At 38.7% G+C, this 19,243-nt stretch overlaps 1 protein-coding gene across 5 annotated transcripts in view; it reads right to left on the minus strand.

The window, feature by feature from the left end:
- Window positions 1-544: 544 nt before the first annotated feature.
- The window catches only part of SLC35F3 (solute carrier family 35 member F3), a 91,327-nt gene continuing 72,628 nt past the window's right edge, over window positions 545-19,243 (minus strand). For all 5 annotated transcript variants that reach the window (XM_028724046.2, XM_028724048.2, XM_028724047.2 and 2 more), the window contains 5 exons: window positions 11,519-11,738; window positions 7,207-7,332; window positions 4,660-4,852; window positions 3,901-3,990; window positions 545-2,395 (listed from right to left, as the gene is read on the minus strand). In XM_028724046.2, the coding sequence (XP_028579879.2) occupies window positions 2,151-2,395; window positions 3,901-3,990; window positions 4,660-4,852; window positions 7,207-7,332; window positions 11,519-11,738 (874 nt within the window). In that variant the 3' untranslated portion in view covers window positions 545-2,150. The remainder of the gene's footprint in view (window positions 2,396-3,900; window positions 3,991-4,659; window positions 4,853-7,206; window positions 7,333-11,518; window positions 11,739-19,243) is intronic.

Raw genomic sequence — 19,243 nt, forward strand, 5'->3', positions numbered from 1 at the left:
TGAATAGCCCTGCCCACTAGCCTCTGCCCACCACAGAGCTCCCCACTGTGGCCTCAGCAAGTATAGTGGAAGAGACATTGGTCCAGGGGGTGGCTCCCAAGTGGGGTGTTACAGGGTCTGGGTTGGGGTTGGAGCTCGGCTGGACCATGGATCCATTTTGTTGTAAGCCAGTCCAGCTCCTGGGCCCCATCTACTACTCTGGACTGCAGCTGATGCAGTTTTGAAAAGAAAAGAAAAGAAAATGCCCACTCCATCTTCTGCCTTATACAGAAAGAGCTGACAGGGCTATGGTTGTGCCTGCAGATCTGTGGCTCTGCTTCTCCATGGCTCCCTTGAAGTACTGCTCTTCCCACTTAAGTCTTTTTTGATATAAACAAAATCAGTGTAGCTGAAACAACCTGGAGAAAGTATTTTTCAGGGTGACAGCACTGGGCTTGTTATCCCTTTCTTTTCTTTTGTCACTTCCACACAAGTAAAATATTTCTTAGTAAAAATAACACGGTATCTCACCAGAAGATGGGAAACAGAAGCAGAAGCCATTGACTTGGTATGAACTTTCAGTAGTTTTATTAGTTTTGTCAAGCAAATAATTGAATCTGAAATTGATTCAATAAAAATTTGAGAAGTGAACACCACCTCCATTTGACATGTAAAAATGCCACAGAGACAGCATGTACCATTGGGTTATGGCAACATTTCAAAATAACATTTTTAATTTGTATGTAGCAATGTAAACTTCAAAAATAGTAAACTATAACCTTTGCCTCTTTCTTTGTACATATCACATAGTCTATCACAGATAGAAATTTAATGGCGAACCTAAATTGTAGAAGTAAACAGCTTGGTGCTTACAAGTTTTGTAAAAAGTGTTAGGTTTGATGTTAATATCTTGTGTGTTCTTTAAAAAAAACCACCCTCAAAGCAATGTAATAAAAGCAAGTGGCGATTCACCTCTTAGTCCCCTTTTGTATACATCATAAACTGTGTTCCCTGTAAGTGGCTGCTAGCTTTATTGTTGGTTTTTAAGCAAGGTTCTTACATGCAGGGCTTGATTCTTTTCACACTCACAGAAATACAGATCAGGAGGAGAGTCCCACCTCAAGACCCATGTAAGTGGGAAGCAAATCTGACCTAGCAAGAGACCTTGAAGCCCCCAAGTGTTCAGCACTCCCATTAATCAGTGGCTTGAAGCAGGCACTCATTGATTTCTTTGGGAGTTTCAAGAGCACTGTGTCTGCAGAACAAACTTTTCATGTTGTAAAGACCAATGCAGAAGCAACTTGCAGTGTGACCTAATTCTACACAGACAATGGACTAGATTTCTGTAGAAGGCACTGTATTTTCCCTTGCATGAGAAAAAGCATGGATTGCAGTCATCATGCACAGTTATAAAGATTGGATGCACTACCCCAGAGAACTTTTCCTGCACAAACTCTATTGAGATGGATGGGAGTCATGCAAGACACCACGCAGGAAGAAGCCTGCCATGTTCTTGCACACCTGCTATTCACTTCAATGCGGCTTTCACAGGAAAAATTCCTGGCTAATGGTGCCCTGATACTCTTGACTGCTTTCACCTTCATGCTTTTGTGCAAAACTTAACATTTTATCCGGCCTCTGCTCTGGCACCAAGGGCACTAATCTTCACACAGCAATTCCCCCCTCCCCATTTTCTCCCCCCCCCCCACTAAAAGATTTTCTTTTGGTTTATATGAAAACATTTATAGAGTACAGCTCTGTTTAAAAAATAAGCTTATGACATAGTATAGCATCTGTTTTTCTATATATATATATATATATTATATTTGTAAATCACAGTGTGCGATGTGTCATTCAGTACTTAATGTTCAAATTATATGCCCTGCTTTTCATGATGATTGATCATTAAAACAATATACACAATATAATTCATTTATACATTACATTCATTTAAAAAGAATTCTGTTTTTGCCTTTTTAAATGAGTTCTCTCAAGTGAAATATCTGATGTGAAACAGTGCAAGCAATTTGGACATGCTGAAACGTGATGCCTCAGACTATTATTATCAAAACTGTACATCTATGTACACTGTATTGAACATATGTGCTTTGCAAGAAAAGATCTGTGAATTATAGCATATAACATTAAAGACTTTCCATAAAAAAACAACATTAATGTGAGAATGATGACATGGATGGGCGTGTTCTCCTGCTTTTATTTTGTAATCCTGAAACAATGTCTCCATTTCCTTCCGGTATCTCTTCCTTCTTTCGTACTTTGAGGCGAGTGAGGAGCTTTATCAACCACTCATCCCATTCCTCTGGTAAAAGCAGCAGCAGGAAGCCCAGGCCAATGATGACAATGGCAATTACGCGGACACTGTTGAATTCAATGTCACTCAGGTAGTGATCAACAACTGCATGAAACATTGAACTAATATCATTAAAGGGTACAAAGCACCACATACTCAACAGAATATCACATAACTAATAGCAAATAGCCTGCATTTCAATTCAGTTTCACAACTTTAAGGCCCCAAACATGCAACCAAACAACACTGATGAAACTAGACATTATCAGTGGTATTAAATATTGTATAGGCCTGGATACAAAGAACTAGTTCATGCATGCTCAAGGGCATGTATTCTTGTAGGTACTCTTGTTGGTATAAAGCATTTCTCATTCATTAGCTTCTTGCATTTGGGTTAGATTATGCAAGCAGCGGCAGTTAATTTTTCCTCAAATCAAGTTCATACACGATACAGGATGAAATATAAATCCTAAAGAAATAAGTTGCCTAGAAGCCTGTTTGGTCTTCTCCTGTTGCATGTGGTTTCAAAACATTTGAGAGGATTGCTTTATGGGTATAGTGCTCCTGTTCTCTGTTTGGAGCACACTGGGGTTATGGAGGCTAATTTGTGACAGGGCCTAATTGGTGACAGAAGGGTTTTCTGATAGAGATGATCACACTTCCAGAAACCTCAATCAATTAAGCTTGAATGTCATTAGGTGCTAAAGAATATTGCAGAAATAGCACGGTCATAAGCTCCTGCCAACCTAGCAGTTCGAAAGCATGTCAAGTGCAAGTAGATAAATAGGTACCGCTCCTGCAGGAAAGTAAATGGTGTTTCCGTGCGCTGCTCTAGTTCACCAAAAGTGGCTTTGTCATGCTGGCCACATAACCCGGAAGCTGTCTGCGGACAAACACCAGCTCCCTCGGCCAGTAAAGTGAGATGAGCACCGCAACCCCAGAGTCGTTCGCGACTGGACCTAATGGTCAGGGGTCCCTTTACCTTTTAAGATCCAGCCAAAAGTACCTATCAGATACTGCTTTTTATCTCACTGAGGAGTCACCTTCTGCTTGTCCCACTGCTTTCCCCCAGTAAACCTGCTGTTTACTGTTGAATCAGAGCAAACATCAATCAGTTTTCCTTTCTGGGTATGGGACAAGCTGAAGTGTGGATGAACCCTGAGTTTGATCTTACAGCTACTAGTAGTTTAGGATGGGTATTTTAAACTGCTTATTCCTTACAGATTCCCCCACTCAAAACTTGCATTCATACTCTCAAGGCTCATATTGTCTACTGAAATGGCTATCTTTTTGCATTTTCTTGAATATGATTAATGATTAATATATAATTAGGAATCAGTTTACTTTTTCAAACCATCACTTTCACACCTGGCACTGAAATAAATGGGACATGCATAAAACCTCATTATTGTGCCAGTAGAAAATTAGAGATAAATGCTTGAAATCAATTAATTTTGACATTCTTAATTTGTTAATCTAAAGACCAATACTATAAAATTATATTACTTGCATATAGGAAGAATAAGAACTCTGTAGTTCTTTAGGTATAAACCAAGTATATGCTATACATACATGTGCATATAATTTAAATTCTTAAAAAGCATTCTTACCGACATTTACAGGTACACTTAGTACAATTCCAAGAGATATCAAGGTAGGATATGTAATAGCAATCCCAAAATTTAATAAAATATTGAATGCTGAAATAAGAAACAAAATTATTTCATTTTTGAGAGAGCAGTTGTAAAACAAATCCTCTTTAGTCATGCAGGTTTAATTAGTTCACTTTAAGCAGTCTCATTTCAACCAGTGTGAACATTTGCTAGTAAAAAGTGTAAAGATTAAAATCTATTGAAATTCTCTGGATTTTGCCCTTATAAAGAGGTTCCTCATGTCTAACTTATTGTATAAAAGGAAAAGTTCCAGCAGATATGCAATTTGATTTGGGGTGTTGAAAAAGATGACTGAAGGTGGAGATTCAAGATAGGCAATAGGAAGTATTTCACATAGCACATTGTTACATTACAGAATTTACAGAATCAAGGTGTTGTGATGGCCATAAACTTAGATGTCTTTAAAAAGGGATTAGACACATTCCTGGAGGATAAGGTTCTCAATAGCTATATGGTACCTCAAGAATCAGAGCAGCATGCCTCAAAATATCAGTTGCTGAGGAACAACAGCAAGCCTCCTGTGGGGCTTCTCTTAGGTGCATGGTTGGCCACTATGGGACACAGGATGCTAGACTATAAGGACCTTTGGCCTGATTCAGCAGGGCTCAATCCAACCCAGTTGGCTATGCCGGTCTGGCAGGGCGCCAGAGGCACTGCTATTATTGGAAGATTATCAGAAACGCAGCATTCACTTACTCAATAATAGGACTGAAAATCCGCAAATGCTTCCCCAAGGAATGTCATCAAAAGAACTCCAGTATTCTACTTTGGTAAAGTAAAGGATGATAGGAATACAGGTAACAAAAAGTACATTGAAGACCGCTAACACTGACAAAAATAAGGCAGCTTCCCCAAATTTAGCACTCCCCAGGAGAAGCTTAAACAAAACCTGTAACACAGAAAGATAAACAGATTGAAAACCAGGTGTCTTTATCTATATTTGGTTTTAAAACCTTAACTCAAAGCATATAATTTCCCATTAAAATAATGTTTTCCCTGTGCTAACATTGTAGTGGATAGAGAATATACAGGTTGTGCCATCATGCAAAGGCAGCATAGTGCTTTCTGTATTCTGTGAACGAGCAAGAAATAGCTATGGATGCTGGAGCTTTCTGCCACCATGGTTACAATGTCATCAGTGCTTCACTGGAGATGGGGCTGAAAACAGCTCAGTTTGGGATGGTGTTGGGATCATTAAGGATCTATATGATCTTATGCCAGCCTGAGAACAGGGATTTAATTACCTGCTATTGGCAGCAATGTTAGGGAATGTTAGGGAACTGGTGGCAATCCTAATGGACTGGATCAATATTAAAATGCCCTTATTTCCCACTAACACCTATGGGATGTAAGTCATGTTTAATTGATTTTAATTCGATCTAAATGCAACTAACATAAGACTGCATCCAACCTGATGAGTTTAAGACTTAGGGGTAACGAATACAAATTGTTTTTAGGTTCTTCCAAGGAACTTGCAAATTATCTTACATGGTTTTGTGTATGTGTCTGCACCACTGTAACTAACATGTAGCAACTTTCTAACTAGGATGCTAATTTCACTAAATTCTGATGCAGTTTAATGCAAACTGCCTATATTCCACTGAACCTTTACCTCATATTTATTACTCAGGAACTCTAAAGCCCATTGCCAATGATAGGCCTTCAGTTGCAAATGCCAATCCTTAGTAGCTTCAGGCTTTGTCAGCTTTGTGTTTTTACCACAGGGCACCGTTAAAAATGGGGAGTTGCTTCACCCAAAGGTAACATGCAGGTTAGATAAAGTGTTGTTGCCAGTGGAAAGAGATATACATAATTCATTCTGCACTGCTTTGAAGAGCAGCAGATATTATTGTTATGATTTCCACAATAATATTATTGCTCCAACCTCAGCTGATTTAATACTGGAATGTAGAAACAGAAATTGGAGCAAAGGTCCCTCAAGGAAGAAAGCTGACTAATGTGAGGGTATTGTGCTATAGACCCTGTTTTGGATTGTGCCACTCATGCTATCTGTGGATCTGCTGTTCGGCCTAGCATATGCATAAGCCATAGATTCCCGTATTGCTTGTGAGTGACAGATTTGCTGATTCAGTGCACTTGGCACTCAGAAGACTACTGAGTTAGCAGTGTGCTGCTGCTGCTGCTGCTGCTCTTACCTTCATGACATGTATCATACAAAGTGGCACAAGGCATTGAATAGCTCAAGGCTATGCTAGGACACCTTCCACTGTTCTTGATACTGAAACCATTATTCTCTAAATGGCATATTTTGATTGCTGCCTGTGATAAATATCCACCACCCCCAGAACCTGCCAGGTATAATTGGCATTACACTGTGGCTATTTCTTCACTATACACTGTAAGAAGAATGAGTGCAAGCCTTCAGATGAACAGCAGATACACAGAAAATTAATTTTGACAACTTTGCTTAGGAGTGATATGCTAACATGACATTGGAAGACTTGCTTCAGGTCATGAAGGGAACACTGTATAAAGTTTCTGTTCTGGAGTCCTGCAAAAATCAACCCCCCCCCCCACCTCTACTAAGAAGCTCGTATGGCTATTTATCCCCAATCATGTAGCTAACGTACTAAAGAGCCCTGCTTATTCTGGTGCCTACTAACTTATTTTTATACAATCAGTATTAATGGTGTTTACCTCCCTCTTTCCAACCCTCTTCTTTTTTGTTATCCTGACAGCATTCTGATTTTACATGAAGGAGTGTTATAGACAGAATAGCAGAAGTGCTTCTGCAAACAGAGCTGGCTACTATAGCCATATTTTCTGCTCCTTATGCTGACTCAATTATGGACCAGAAGGTTCTATATTTAAATTTCAGCTGCTGTTCTCCTAACACCCACAGGCAACCTGCCTGATAGCTGTTTCACCGAAATAAGACAGCAATGGAAAGAAGGCAATGGAAAGAGCTCGTCTCGATCAAATGCAGAAAAAATGACAGCAAAGGATTTAAACCACCAGCTGGTGGCAGACATTTCTCTTCCATGCACTATTCTTATGTCTGCCTTTCACTATGCGCAGTAGGGAAACAACCCTGATCTGTCTAAAACATGACTGAATAGATTCTCAAAAATCTGAACAAATAACACTGTAAGATTCTTAAGAGGCATAAACAAGCACAGCTTACCAAATTACATACTAGATCCTCATGTCACAGAGAGATATAAAATGGGAAGATAACCCATTTATTACCTTCTCGCCATCAGAAGACTGAAGCATACTCACCTTATAGAGGGCTGATGTTGATGCAGATCCCACAACAAGTGCTATTCCAATAACTGAATGACTGTGGAATCCATCAGCATAAGTCATCATGACTATCCCTGCAATAGCAAGTATAGCAGCCACAATCTGTTTGGATACATAGAAGCAACATGTTAATGTTCTCTCAAGCCCAGGAAAAAGGACTACCTTAACAAAGAAGACATCTAATTTGTATCTTTTGTAAGACTGTGACCAGTATTAGAACTTTTAAACAGTGATTGCTTGTATTAAAAAAGCAAAAGAAGTGAAAAAACAGTCACAGTGGGGCTCTATGAAATCCCAACATAGCAAGCAAGAGTATTGTTCTTCGAAGTACAATCTCCCTGTACAATATTCCTTGGGTAACTTTACGGTCACTAGAGCATGTTGATTCACAGTCTGCAGTTGGAAGTACCATGCTCCATGACAAAGAAATTACAGGGTATTGCAATCATTAGTACTACTGCAAGTATCAAAATCTCAATTGTTTGGTTAGTCTTCTCTAAACTTTTGTGTGTACTATAGGGGAACATAAACATTTGCAGCAAGGGCATGTGAAATAGGATTTAAAACAGCCAAACAAAACACACAGAATGATAAATGTATTGAAAAATGGTATCTATTCATAAATTATTGGAATAATAGAAAACAGGATACAACCTTTTGACTTTTCCGTTCTACTTTATGACCCAGTCCTTAATATTTTTAGAATTCTCAGTATACTTACTATTCTTCAATATTTTCAGTATCTCTAACATTCTAGAATTTCTAATACTTACTTGATTCCTATCTTCCCATAAATTATTGCTCTCATAACTTTTTTCTATGACTACATGCCTAATTTAAACTTAATTCATGTCTTTATTTCTGCACATTTAGTAACTTGATCTTAGAAATATCTTTTTTTTCCAAAAACAGGTGACTAACCTTTTTGAGCCATGCTCAATCCTCTAGGCGCTACATCTCAAAGTGGTTGTGGTTGAAATGTAAAGGTTGGTGCGGCCAAAGTGTAAAAGTGGGTGTGGTGAGGGAAAAAATGCCTTTTGATATGAAAATATCACAGTGGGGTACTTGTGGGTGCAGTCAGAAAGAGAGAGAGAGAGAGAGAGAAGGATCAATTGATCAAATGAAAAAAAAAATTAAATGGGAAAATTGGAGGGTCCTTGTGGTTTTTTACATGGCATCACAGCCAATAACTTTTAAAAAACACACACACCTTGTTATTTTTAAGCAACATATTTTGGGGAGTCAGAGGGCCACAACTACTTATGCCATCCCTGCTTTAAAAGAAAGCCATAGGAAGAGTATTGTCTTTCACATGTTTAGAAAAGAAGTGAAAATACTGTAAATTTAAAACTATTCATTGTGTGTAAGCTACAGTCAGTTATTAACTGAGTTGCCTCAAAATCAATAAGATTTTTTTCTAATAGAACTAATAGCTTAGTGTCTTTCAGTCTGGAAGCAAAGGGGGAGTGAATTGGCCTGATCAAGCCCCTAATGGGGGGGGATTAATTAGGATTGAGTGGGATCTGTACCATGGGCTTACAAAACTCCCCTTCCTCAGCCAGATGGGTGGGGTATAAATAAATAAATAAATAAATAAATTATTATTATTATTATTATTATATAGTACTGAACTAGATGGACCAATAGTTGATTGATTCTAAGGTACTATTAGAGATATAGGCATTGTTTCACAGGAAGAATATTGAAATGCTACTGTTAAGCTCCCGTTGCTTGGTGCCTGCTCCTACCAACCTAGCAGTTCGAAATCACGTCAAAGTGCAAGTAGATAAGTATGTACCGCTCCGGCGGGAAGGTAAATGTTGTTTCTGTGCTCTGCTCTGGTTCGCCAGAAGCGGCTTAGTCATGCTGGCCACATGACCCAGAAGCTGTCTGCAGACAAACGCCGGCTCCCTCGGCCTATAGAGCGAAATGAGCACCACAACCCCAGAGTCATCCCGACTGGACTTAACAGTCAAGGGTCCCTTTACCTTTAATTTACCATTTATCATTTACTCAAGGGAAAGCTGGCAATGTTCCAGGAGAAGGAAGTAATGTTAATTCAGCTTTACCAAGAACATTACAGCTTTCAATCAATCACCTTTGGCACGATGATCCCCATTGATGTCTGTGAGACATATTCCAAGAAGTGTGGATCACAACTAAAATATCCTCCCACTCAAGAAAGAAGAATGTGCCTTCTTTGCTTTCATTCAGTTGCTTTGGAGGCAGCTTGACCTAAGTGGGTGGGTGATTATGTATGACTAAACTCTCAACTGAGCATAGAGCAGTCCTCCACTCCCCATCCCCCTGTATCTGAGGCCTGTGTTTACTACTAATTTTCTGGCAACTCAGGTTCTGTCACATCATTAGTAGAAAATAAGTGGGAAAAGATGCAAACTAAAATTCTAGATTCATCATAGTCACCAAGACCATATGCTCAAAAAGAGTATTTGGTTCCACTGTTTAGGAACAACTTCACCCAGCAGCCTTTGAGGTTTCCTGAAATTATTTGTCAAGATGTATTTAAAGGCACTAAAACCCATTTTGACAGCTTTCTGGTTTTCAATGTTTGGATTAAAATGTTCATTCATTTTGTCTAATTTGGGTGGAAGGTGGCCCAAAATAATGGGAAAGGTGCAGAATGTATTGAAATAATGATTGGACTCGTCATGCAAAAAATGCAGAAGTTCAAAATATGTGCAACGTACGGTACCTTGATTCAGATTTTGCCCATGGATGTGGTTTATGGAGTCTAGAGTTTTCACTCATCTTCTGCATGTTTAACACCCATTTACCCCTATTTAGCCTGCTATATTAGTACTATATAGTACAATAAAAGCTGTACCTTTTTGCCCCCCCCCTTGCTGCTATTGATTTGCTATAGTTTTTTTAAAAAACCTGCTGTCTCCTCTGTGTTGATTGTCGTAGCGTGCATATTTTGAAATAATTTATGATTGTGATGTAAGCTGTCTTGAGCTTCTCTTCCGAGGCAGAAAGTCTAAATATATATGTTTTAAATAAACAACAATGCATGTATATTCACAATAACATATTTTTAAAACAATGATGAATGTTTTTCATGGGAAATAGTGTAACTGGCATAGAGGCAACATTACAGAAGAAAATAACATCCACCAACAGGTGCAAAAGGAATAGTTAACTTGACCACAGCAGTGTTGTAACACTCTGCTACATAAAAAGATAGCATAGCCAACAGGCCAAAATTTAATTTAATTGCAAATATATATACTGTATCCATATGTATGTACTTTATGTTGTTTCTTTATCAGTGCAATTTATAATTTTTTTATTCAAAAGCAAAATCTATCAAACACATTATGTACCATGTATTATAAATTTTGCATGATTGTTTTTGCTACTTATGTTAAGGACCTCTTGCAATACTTTTAGAGCTCTCTTACCTACAAATTAGAAAAAGAAAGTTTGAAAGTTTTAGCCTCAAACTCTTGAACTGATTTCATAATGCTATACACAGTTGAGCTTCTTTCCTATGTTGCTCTGCATGTGGAAAGAGAGAATATCTGGCTTTAAACATGCTTGCATTAGGTTTTAAAATCAATTGATGGCCATGAAAGAAGGCGAATTTATAATCACATTTCCGCTTACTCTTTTTTTGGGGAGGGGGTATGCATGTTATGAGTGTACATGGGTAATTATTTATTCATTTAAAACAGAAATGGCAAACCTTTGCCCCCTACATATTGCTTGACCACACTGCCCTTCATCCCTGACTACTGGTCATGCTGGTTGAGCTAGATGGGAATTGGAGGCACTAACCTGGACCCCTGTGAGCATGTACATTTGTATACTCAAAGACCATCTGAAAAGCACTTTAGTGAAGGCCAGTAGTCCAGGAAGGGTTGAGATTTATACTTGTAGGAGATAAATCTGCTTTACAACAGAACTGACTAAGCATGAAATCCTCTTAAAATATGCAAATCATTAGTAAGGCCGGCAAAGCACAAAGTCTAAATTTTGGCTGTAGGAGGCTTCACTTTATTTTTAATATATATTTTTCAACTAGAATAGAAAAGCAATAAATTTAACATCATATAGTCATATATCAGGTAGTGATAAATTAAAGTAGGAGGTTAAAATGATTATGTTCACCAGTAACTTTGTTTTGGAATGAACATTCAAAATCTTAGGAAATAACAGAGGAAGAACCACTTTAAAGAGTAAAATGCAATCTGTTATAGTGATGTTTTCCCAGTAGGGAAACTCCTGAAAAGTTGAGTGGTGGAAAAACAGGTCAATAATCACTTACCCTCACTCCCATGAATCTGTCCCTGAGAACGATCCACGAAAGCAAAAACACAAAAGCTTTGTTGCAGCAGAACAACACGGAGACGTCCGTGGTGTTTATTTTTTTTATTGCATGTAAGTACAGGTAGTTTGTGAGTGTCCAAAGAACACCAAAGGGTGCTGCCTTGGTAAAAAATGCCTTCAGTGTCAAGCCATTATCTCCAAAAAATTGACAGCACTCCCTAAAACAAGAAAAGAAATTGATCAGACCCTCTATGTTTCATATTCTGTAGCAGCTGTAGAATCAAACCAAAGACTTGGTTAAACTTTTGTTTTTCAAACCTGAAAAACCTTAATTTTTATTTGTAAGTTTCTGCAGAGCCTCAACTGGGACTGAAAAACAAAACATTCAGGTTACGAGATGAGAGAAGAGTTGGAATTAAAGGAGATACTGTATCCTTCCAAATTCTCTCTATTGCCAGTTCCATTATAGAACAACCAGAAATTAATTAAGACATATTTGGGAAAATTAATACATGTGTGGCGTTTATTTAGTTCTTTCTGCCCTATTCTGGGAGCGACATATTCTCCTGGGCTGACCTGGTGGCTTAGGAGAGGGAGGCACAGTAATATAATGGTTCCACTCTTAGCTGAGAAGCAAGTTCCAGTGACTGGTGTAGGGGACTTTTGCTTGGCCCCAAGGGAGTTGTGTTGTGGCATCCTGCAAAGTTCCAACTTATTTCCCATGCCTTTTAACCTCCATGTGAAGCTGTGCAGTGAGTGGTTATTCGGGAATTGAAGGAACAGTGCCATCAATATGTGAATGACACCCAACTCTTATTTCTCCCTGTCACTTGAATCAGGTGAGACTGGGCAGATGTTAGAGCACTGCCTGAAGGAACTATTGTAATGCCCTTGAAAACAATTTAGAAGCTTTAACTAGTGCAGAATGTGGCTGTCAGAGTCTTGACTGACTCAGTTGCTCACAATAATTTAAGAATATTTGAAGAACCTACTTTAAAGAACCTATAGATACATGCCTACTGTGCATAGGGAATCCCTTTCTACTTTCCCTCCAAAAGGGGTGAGGGCATTGTTTGGAAATAAAGGGCAGTAAAAGCTTTTCTAAGAGCAACAAAAGTTAGGTCTTAAAAGTAGTTTATAAGCATATGCTGTCCATTTGTCCCAAAACAATCTCTGAAATTTTTCAACCAACCCACAAGGTATCATTAACAAACAATGAACACAAACAATAATTCTGTAGTTTATTATGACAAAAGTATCTCAGAGACCTTGCAGATGGGGCTGTAAGAATGCAGAGAAGGTTCAGTGACACACTTGGACTGATGGCTCCTAAGCTAACTTACATTAAAAACCCTTTTGGTTCACCATGAATATTAAGCAAGCTTTTTTTTTTTTTTAAAAAAAAGGGAGTTAAAGTTTCCAAGGAAATTCCAAGATGTAACAAAAATGAAACACGGCTCTTAACTTCCCTTTTCCCCTTTGCATGCAGTAAATTGTATTAGACATCTTTATGTGAATGTAGTCAAATTTGATCTGTGTGCTAAGGAACCAACGAGCCTTCTTGAAATGCAAATTACACAATATCACTTCATTGCAACGTAGGTTCAAAAGAATGGCAGGAAAATTAATTTTATAACACAGCAGAACAGAAAGAATAACACTGCTTAAATTATTGCATGAACAAAAGGTCTCAAGGTTCCAATATTACAGAGCACATGTCAGATTCTGTTTGTGATGAAGTTCTTGACGGTATAGCAAGGTCATCAAAGGGATGAGGCCCACTTATTTCTGCTAACAAAGCATATTTGGTGCAGTAATACTCACATTTAGCTGGGGGGAAATGAACAGGAAGGTGGATCAAACACTATAATGTAAATGCAAATGCTTACAGAATTGCATAAGGGAGTCAAATGCACCATCACTCAATACTCAGTAATGAGGGCTTTTCACTGTATTTATCCAAGTGCAAAGCATTTGTGTGGTGGGTGGGGGGAGCGATGGAATGCAGTCTGCCAGTGGCACTTTGTGGGAGTCAGAATTTCTTAAATATTAGTTTTCCCCCCCACCTTTCCTCCAAGTTGCTCAAGGTGGTATGCATGGTTCTTATCCCAAAAGCAAAAGAAATGCCCTGTCTTCAGCAGTGCCATTGTGTCCCTCAAGGGATCAACATAAAAGTTGCTAAAGTGATCCAAATGAAAAAGAGAAAAGCGAAATCTTCCTTGCTGAGAAGTATGAGGAATTTGCTGCAGTGTAGGCAAGGTGCCAGCACCAGAGTACTAAGATGCAGTAACAATTCCAGACATTAAAACAGCAGAGCATTCAAGTAAATGCCTAACCAACTACCGTATATCTTTCTAAAGAGTTCCATTCCTTTAGGGGAGTTCATTAAAGATCTTCCCAGAAGATTAAAAAAATCTAGCTCTTCCCTTTAGCATGCCGATATCCTGTCCCGCACCTAAGTAATTGATGAGGGAATGGTAACAGTGCTGCAGGGAAGAGAGCCTTGCTATGGGTATAGCTTCATGATTATTTGAAAGTTTGAAAAACATGGAACTGAGAGGCACGACACACAACAGTTTAAAGCGGATTTGATGCATCCCATGTCTGCATGTTTTAGTACTGTCCACACAACATTGGACTCATTCAAGGGGCAGCCTGCACTCTTGCCCTGTCCCCAATTCAATTTGGATTTTTCTGATTCATGGGTAACGTGATAAAGGAGGGGGGAAACAAACACAAAATGGTATGTTATCCAAATATGGCAACACTGAAACACATTGCGTGGATGGATTTGTGTGTGTGTGTGTGTGTGTGTGTGTGTGTGTGTGTGTGTGTGTAAGATGTTTTGCTGGGTGCTGTCTAATTACCTCACCCACTATTTTTGCTTTATTGCCTGAGCACAACTTAGACATTTTGTTTCCATCAGCCCCAAGGAAAGGATGAGAGGGTGGAAAGCAGCGATTTAAAACAATGGCAGAAAGTTGAGTAAATCAGGAGCGGGGAAGCACTGAGAGGAAAATGGCGCAGAACAGCAGAAGATGTTTTAATAAAGCAGGGATGGAGCAACACTGAGGATTTTTCTTTCTTTTAAAAACAGTTTTAACAAGGAGATATAGCAGAGATGAGTACAACACAGAAGGTAACACAAAAATATTTTCCCTGCTCTCTTTACAATATATTCAAAGTTTGTTTTAAACTGCCATTTCAACCACTCAGTGACCTCTAGTATCAAGTAAAACCTCTGTCATTGTTTAAAACCACCACTTCCCCCCACAATCATGCTAATGAAATTTATTTATTTTCTTACATTTCTGTTTCGCCTTTCTTCCACCATGGAAACCAAGGCATAACATGGGATTCCCAGGTGGTCTCCCATTCAAGCACAGACTAGACTCAAACATGCTCAGCTTCACTGACATGGTGGTCACATGAGTCTTCAGACTATATACACTGGGACCTGAATCTTTTCTGCAACTCTGCTTATCTATATTACTGATATACCCGCTGTGCTTCTCTAATAATTGCTGAGGCCCTTTTCACACATTATGTTAAACAGAACTATGAAGGTGAGGGGAATGTACCCTGTGTACTCTGCCCTGGCTTCTGCTTTCTACCCACACTTGGGTAAAGGTGTGAGGAAAAACTTAAACACATACAAACTGTGTTTGTAAGCTATGTGAAACTTTCATGTGGATGGATCCTATAGTCTGTATATGTATAGGCCCTTTTTGCATCCTCAGCCACCCAAATATTGTTCAAGAATTGCTCTCTTTAAATGTAGAGTCTATTATTATTATTATTATTATTATTATTATTATTATTACTCTCACAAATTCCATTTTTAAGAGATTTTGGCTCTTCTTCAGACTCTTCCTAGGTTTGTCTGCTGTCTCTGCTGACCACCAGACCACACTGACTGGCTGTCCTTTTGTCCAATTTCTGTCAGGATCACCTGCTGTATGCCTTAGAGTGGCAAAGGGTGGCTAACCTATGAATCCTATTGTTGGATTACTGCTCCTGTCAGCCCCCACAAAGTGGTCAGGCAGTCCAACAACACTTGGGGGACTGCTGGTTATCAAAACAGTAAACAGTTTCATAAGCAGTTTGTATTTCTGTTGTATTTCAACTACCAGAGATGTTTTGTACGTTAACATGAGACGTTTGCAACTTCAATGGGAAAACACATTTTACTTTCATTGATGCTGTGGAACTACATCGATTTAAATATGCTGTGCAGTTGTGGTTGAAATTAAATCCTTCCATCTTCAGAGGAAGGAGGAATAGAAATTATTTAGCTGATCACAAGCAGAATTTAGATCTATCTATCTGTCACAAGGGCTTTTAGGACTTGCAGCAGCCACTGGAACTGTCTGTCTTCCTTAAGATGTTTAGGCTGAAAAACAGAGCCATCAACTTTATTTTACTAAACTAATAACATGTTACCAAAATAGCCTAACAGTGCCTTTAAATCAGAATTAAGTGAATTAAATGAAAACTTAAAAATGCTATGATTATACTATGATAATAAGCTTGCATGAAAACATACCAGTCTAATCTATAGATTAGAGCTTTATTTTGCTCCAGTTACAATTTAGGCATTAAGTAAGGTGGGCCTCTCAGGCAGAGAGACATGAAACCCCAAGAACAGGACTTGACTTTTGAACTTGCTGCAGGTTTAAAGCTTCCAATAAAGTTCCTTATAAAAATCCAATTATTTTTAGGTTTTATTTTAGGCAGTCTTTCTCCCTCATGTATACATGTGTGCACACACAATGACCAGACTAGATGCAAGTTACAAGAAAGGAGGTTCCAACCAGTGCTTTTTTTCCTAGAAAAATAGGTGCTGGTACTCACCACGAAGTTGTTACAGTAAGTGCCACATGTTTTAACAACAACAACAAAAAGAGGTGCTGGTACTGCATACCCTTGAGTACCCCTTGGGGAAAAACCACTGGTTCCAACTAAAAATCAGGAAAAACTTTCTGACAATAAGAACTGTTTCACAATGGAACAGACTCCCACAAGAGGTAGTGTACTCTCCATCCTTGGAGGTTTTTAAGCAGAAGTTAGATGACCCTCTTTCATGTATGATTTAGTTGAGATTCGTACATTGCAGGGGGCTGGACCTGGTTAGAGAAGGCTGAACTGGAATACCACTGAAGACCAAAACTAGAGAAATAAAAATGACAAAGCTTTAACATCCTAATACTAGAATATAAACAACAAAATGGAAGGTAAAACCTGCAAGAACTGGAAACAGAACTTTACAATAGGATGTCTGGAAGCCACAATTGTACAATTGCTGATAAGAGTCTAAGCACTTGACAACTTAATAATTGAATAATCAGCTCCAAAGTGCCTGGTATTCTTGTGTTGACGCCTAACACTTAGAACCATTACAAAGAGAAGTTCAATGAGAACTAAGTTAAGTGAGGAGCAGGACAGAGAACCTCTGACATTTCTAAGTTTAGACAATTATATAGTCACTCTATCACCTGTAAAAATTCAATACTCATGCAAGTCAAAATTCAAGTAGTCAATAAAGTAATTGATAACCTTGAACATATCCATAAAGCCAAGGCCTCTATAAAACCAACAATACTATAAAATATTATATGAGTGAATCATTTTGGTAAACCTCATAGGCCATAGACAGGAGTGCCTGGCGTGCTCTGGTCCATGGGGTCACGAAGAGTCGGACACGACTAAACGACTAAACAACAACAACATAGGCCATTTATTCTAAGCATCAAGTAACTCTTCAATAACATTTTAAACAGCCCTAAGACAGCATGGCTGTTCTCAAAACAGAGTTCAGAGTACAAAACAGATGACCAAAAACAAACAAAGCAAATGACCATTATGTAACAGAAAACTTTGGGACAACCCTTGCTTAAGCTGTTAAAAATGTATCAGAAATTAATGTATTTTTTGCCTTATTAATTCATTTAGTTATGCTATCATCTATTTCAACCTGGCAGAATCAGAAATATCAATCCAGTATAGTATACTGTCAGTTGAAAACCAGGTTCTGGCATAATAATGTACTGACTCACGTACTTGGACATATAAATCAATAAAACTGCTACAAAGCTATCCCTTCCCAGCTATGACCTCAACAGATCCCATAATCTAATCATAGTCGACTAGAACTAGTAGATGACTTTGAGATTTCTTGAAAAGCAGGAAGAAATGGTGAAGAATGTAATTATGTGTAGTTAATTCTCAGCCTGTTTCCTGTAGGAGGTTTTTGGCAAGAACTGAGGATCACTGTCACAGTTGTGTTATGATTTGATTTTGCCTGTAAATCTGTTTATGAATTTGGCATACTTAGGCATTCTGGAGATAATGTAAAGCTTTACGGCTGAAGTGAGATTTAAATCAGGGATTTCCCAGATTAGTGTAGTGCCCCATGACTGCAAAAATAATTAAGTTTTCAGCTCTAAAGGCTAAACCAATCTATCCAACCTAGTCCTTTCCAGATGTTTTGGCCTATAACTGCTCAACTGTCCATGTCAGCATGGCACCATGTCTGGAGGGCACCAGATGGGGATGGGCTAAATAAATAACATGTATGCAACTTACTGAGAAACACTCTTAGTAATATTTTTAAATAGTTTGGAGGTGCTTGCCTGGCTTGAAGGCAAGAAGACTAGCCTGCAATATTTCAGATACATATATAAAAACAAGAATCAAAACAATCTACTCTCTAAATGGCCTACTGGAGGTAAACATAACGAAGAATCTCATGCATGTAGGAGTAAGAATTGCCCATGATATTCAATAGATGATAAATTTTTATAGGAAATAATGCCCATTTTATTTAACCCAGTGCAATCAGAGGAGGGACTTCAATGGAGCAGGTGGATTTGTCAACCAAGCTTTAGCATGTGGGCTGCGGCACACTTTTAGGGGCAAAGTTTGACACTTTGGATATGACATGTCCAACACACAAAAAATAAGCACCTTGGGGAGTTGGGCCATTGGCATGCTTCAGTAATTAGGAAGGTGAGACCAAGTAAAAGGTGAGACCAAGAGAAATTTCCAGTCTACTCTTGGTAGGTAAGATTTATAAGAAGTGAGTTCTGTCTTACGGACACGGATAATGCTTGAAATGTGCTAAGTAGGTTGCTATGCAATGGGGAAGCTAGACCATTGTGCCAGGTCTGTTGACTCCCAGGGTACATTCTGAAGGAACATGAGGCTGCCAATCTTGCTGCAGCTAAAGATGTTTGGGTCTAGTCAGTGCCTGGGAACCAAATTTATATTGCAATGGGTTCCATGATAGGTGAAAAGCTGGATATAAATGCTAGAAAGTAAATAGAATAGAGACATTTTAGAATAGAAGAGAATCGTAGTTAGAAGGGACACTGAGGATCATCTAGTCCACCCCCTTGCAATGCAGGAATATGCAGCTGTCAGGGATCTAACCTGCAACCTTGGCGTTATCAGCAGGACGCTCTAACCAGCTGAGCTATTCAGCTGATTTTAGACACAGGCATTTTGTTCTCTAGCATTGTTCCACAATCAAGACTGGAATGCCATCTTCAAAACTCTACCAGCTGTTTCTCCACACGTTGTCTACCTTTCATAGACAATCATGTGGTCAATTTATTGGCGTTTGGATTTCTAAGAACCTGACTGTAAACATAATCTTGGTTTTCTTCACAACCGCAAACTAAGCTTGAGGAAATGTGAGACTTCTGAGTCAATGTTCTAAGAA

This window comes from Podarcis muralis, chromosome 3 (assembly GCF_964188315.1).
Source record: "Podarcis muralis chromosome 3, rPodMur119.hap1.1, whole genome shotgun sequence".
In the NCBI taxonomy this organism is placed as follows: Eukaryota; Metazoa; Chordata; class Lepidosauria; order Squamata; family Lacertidae; genus Podarcis; species Podarcis muralis.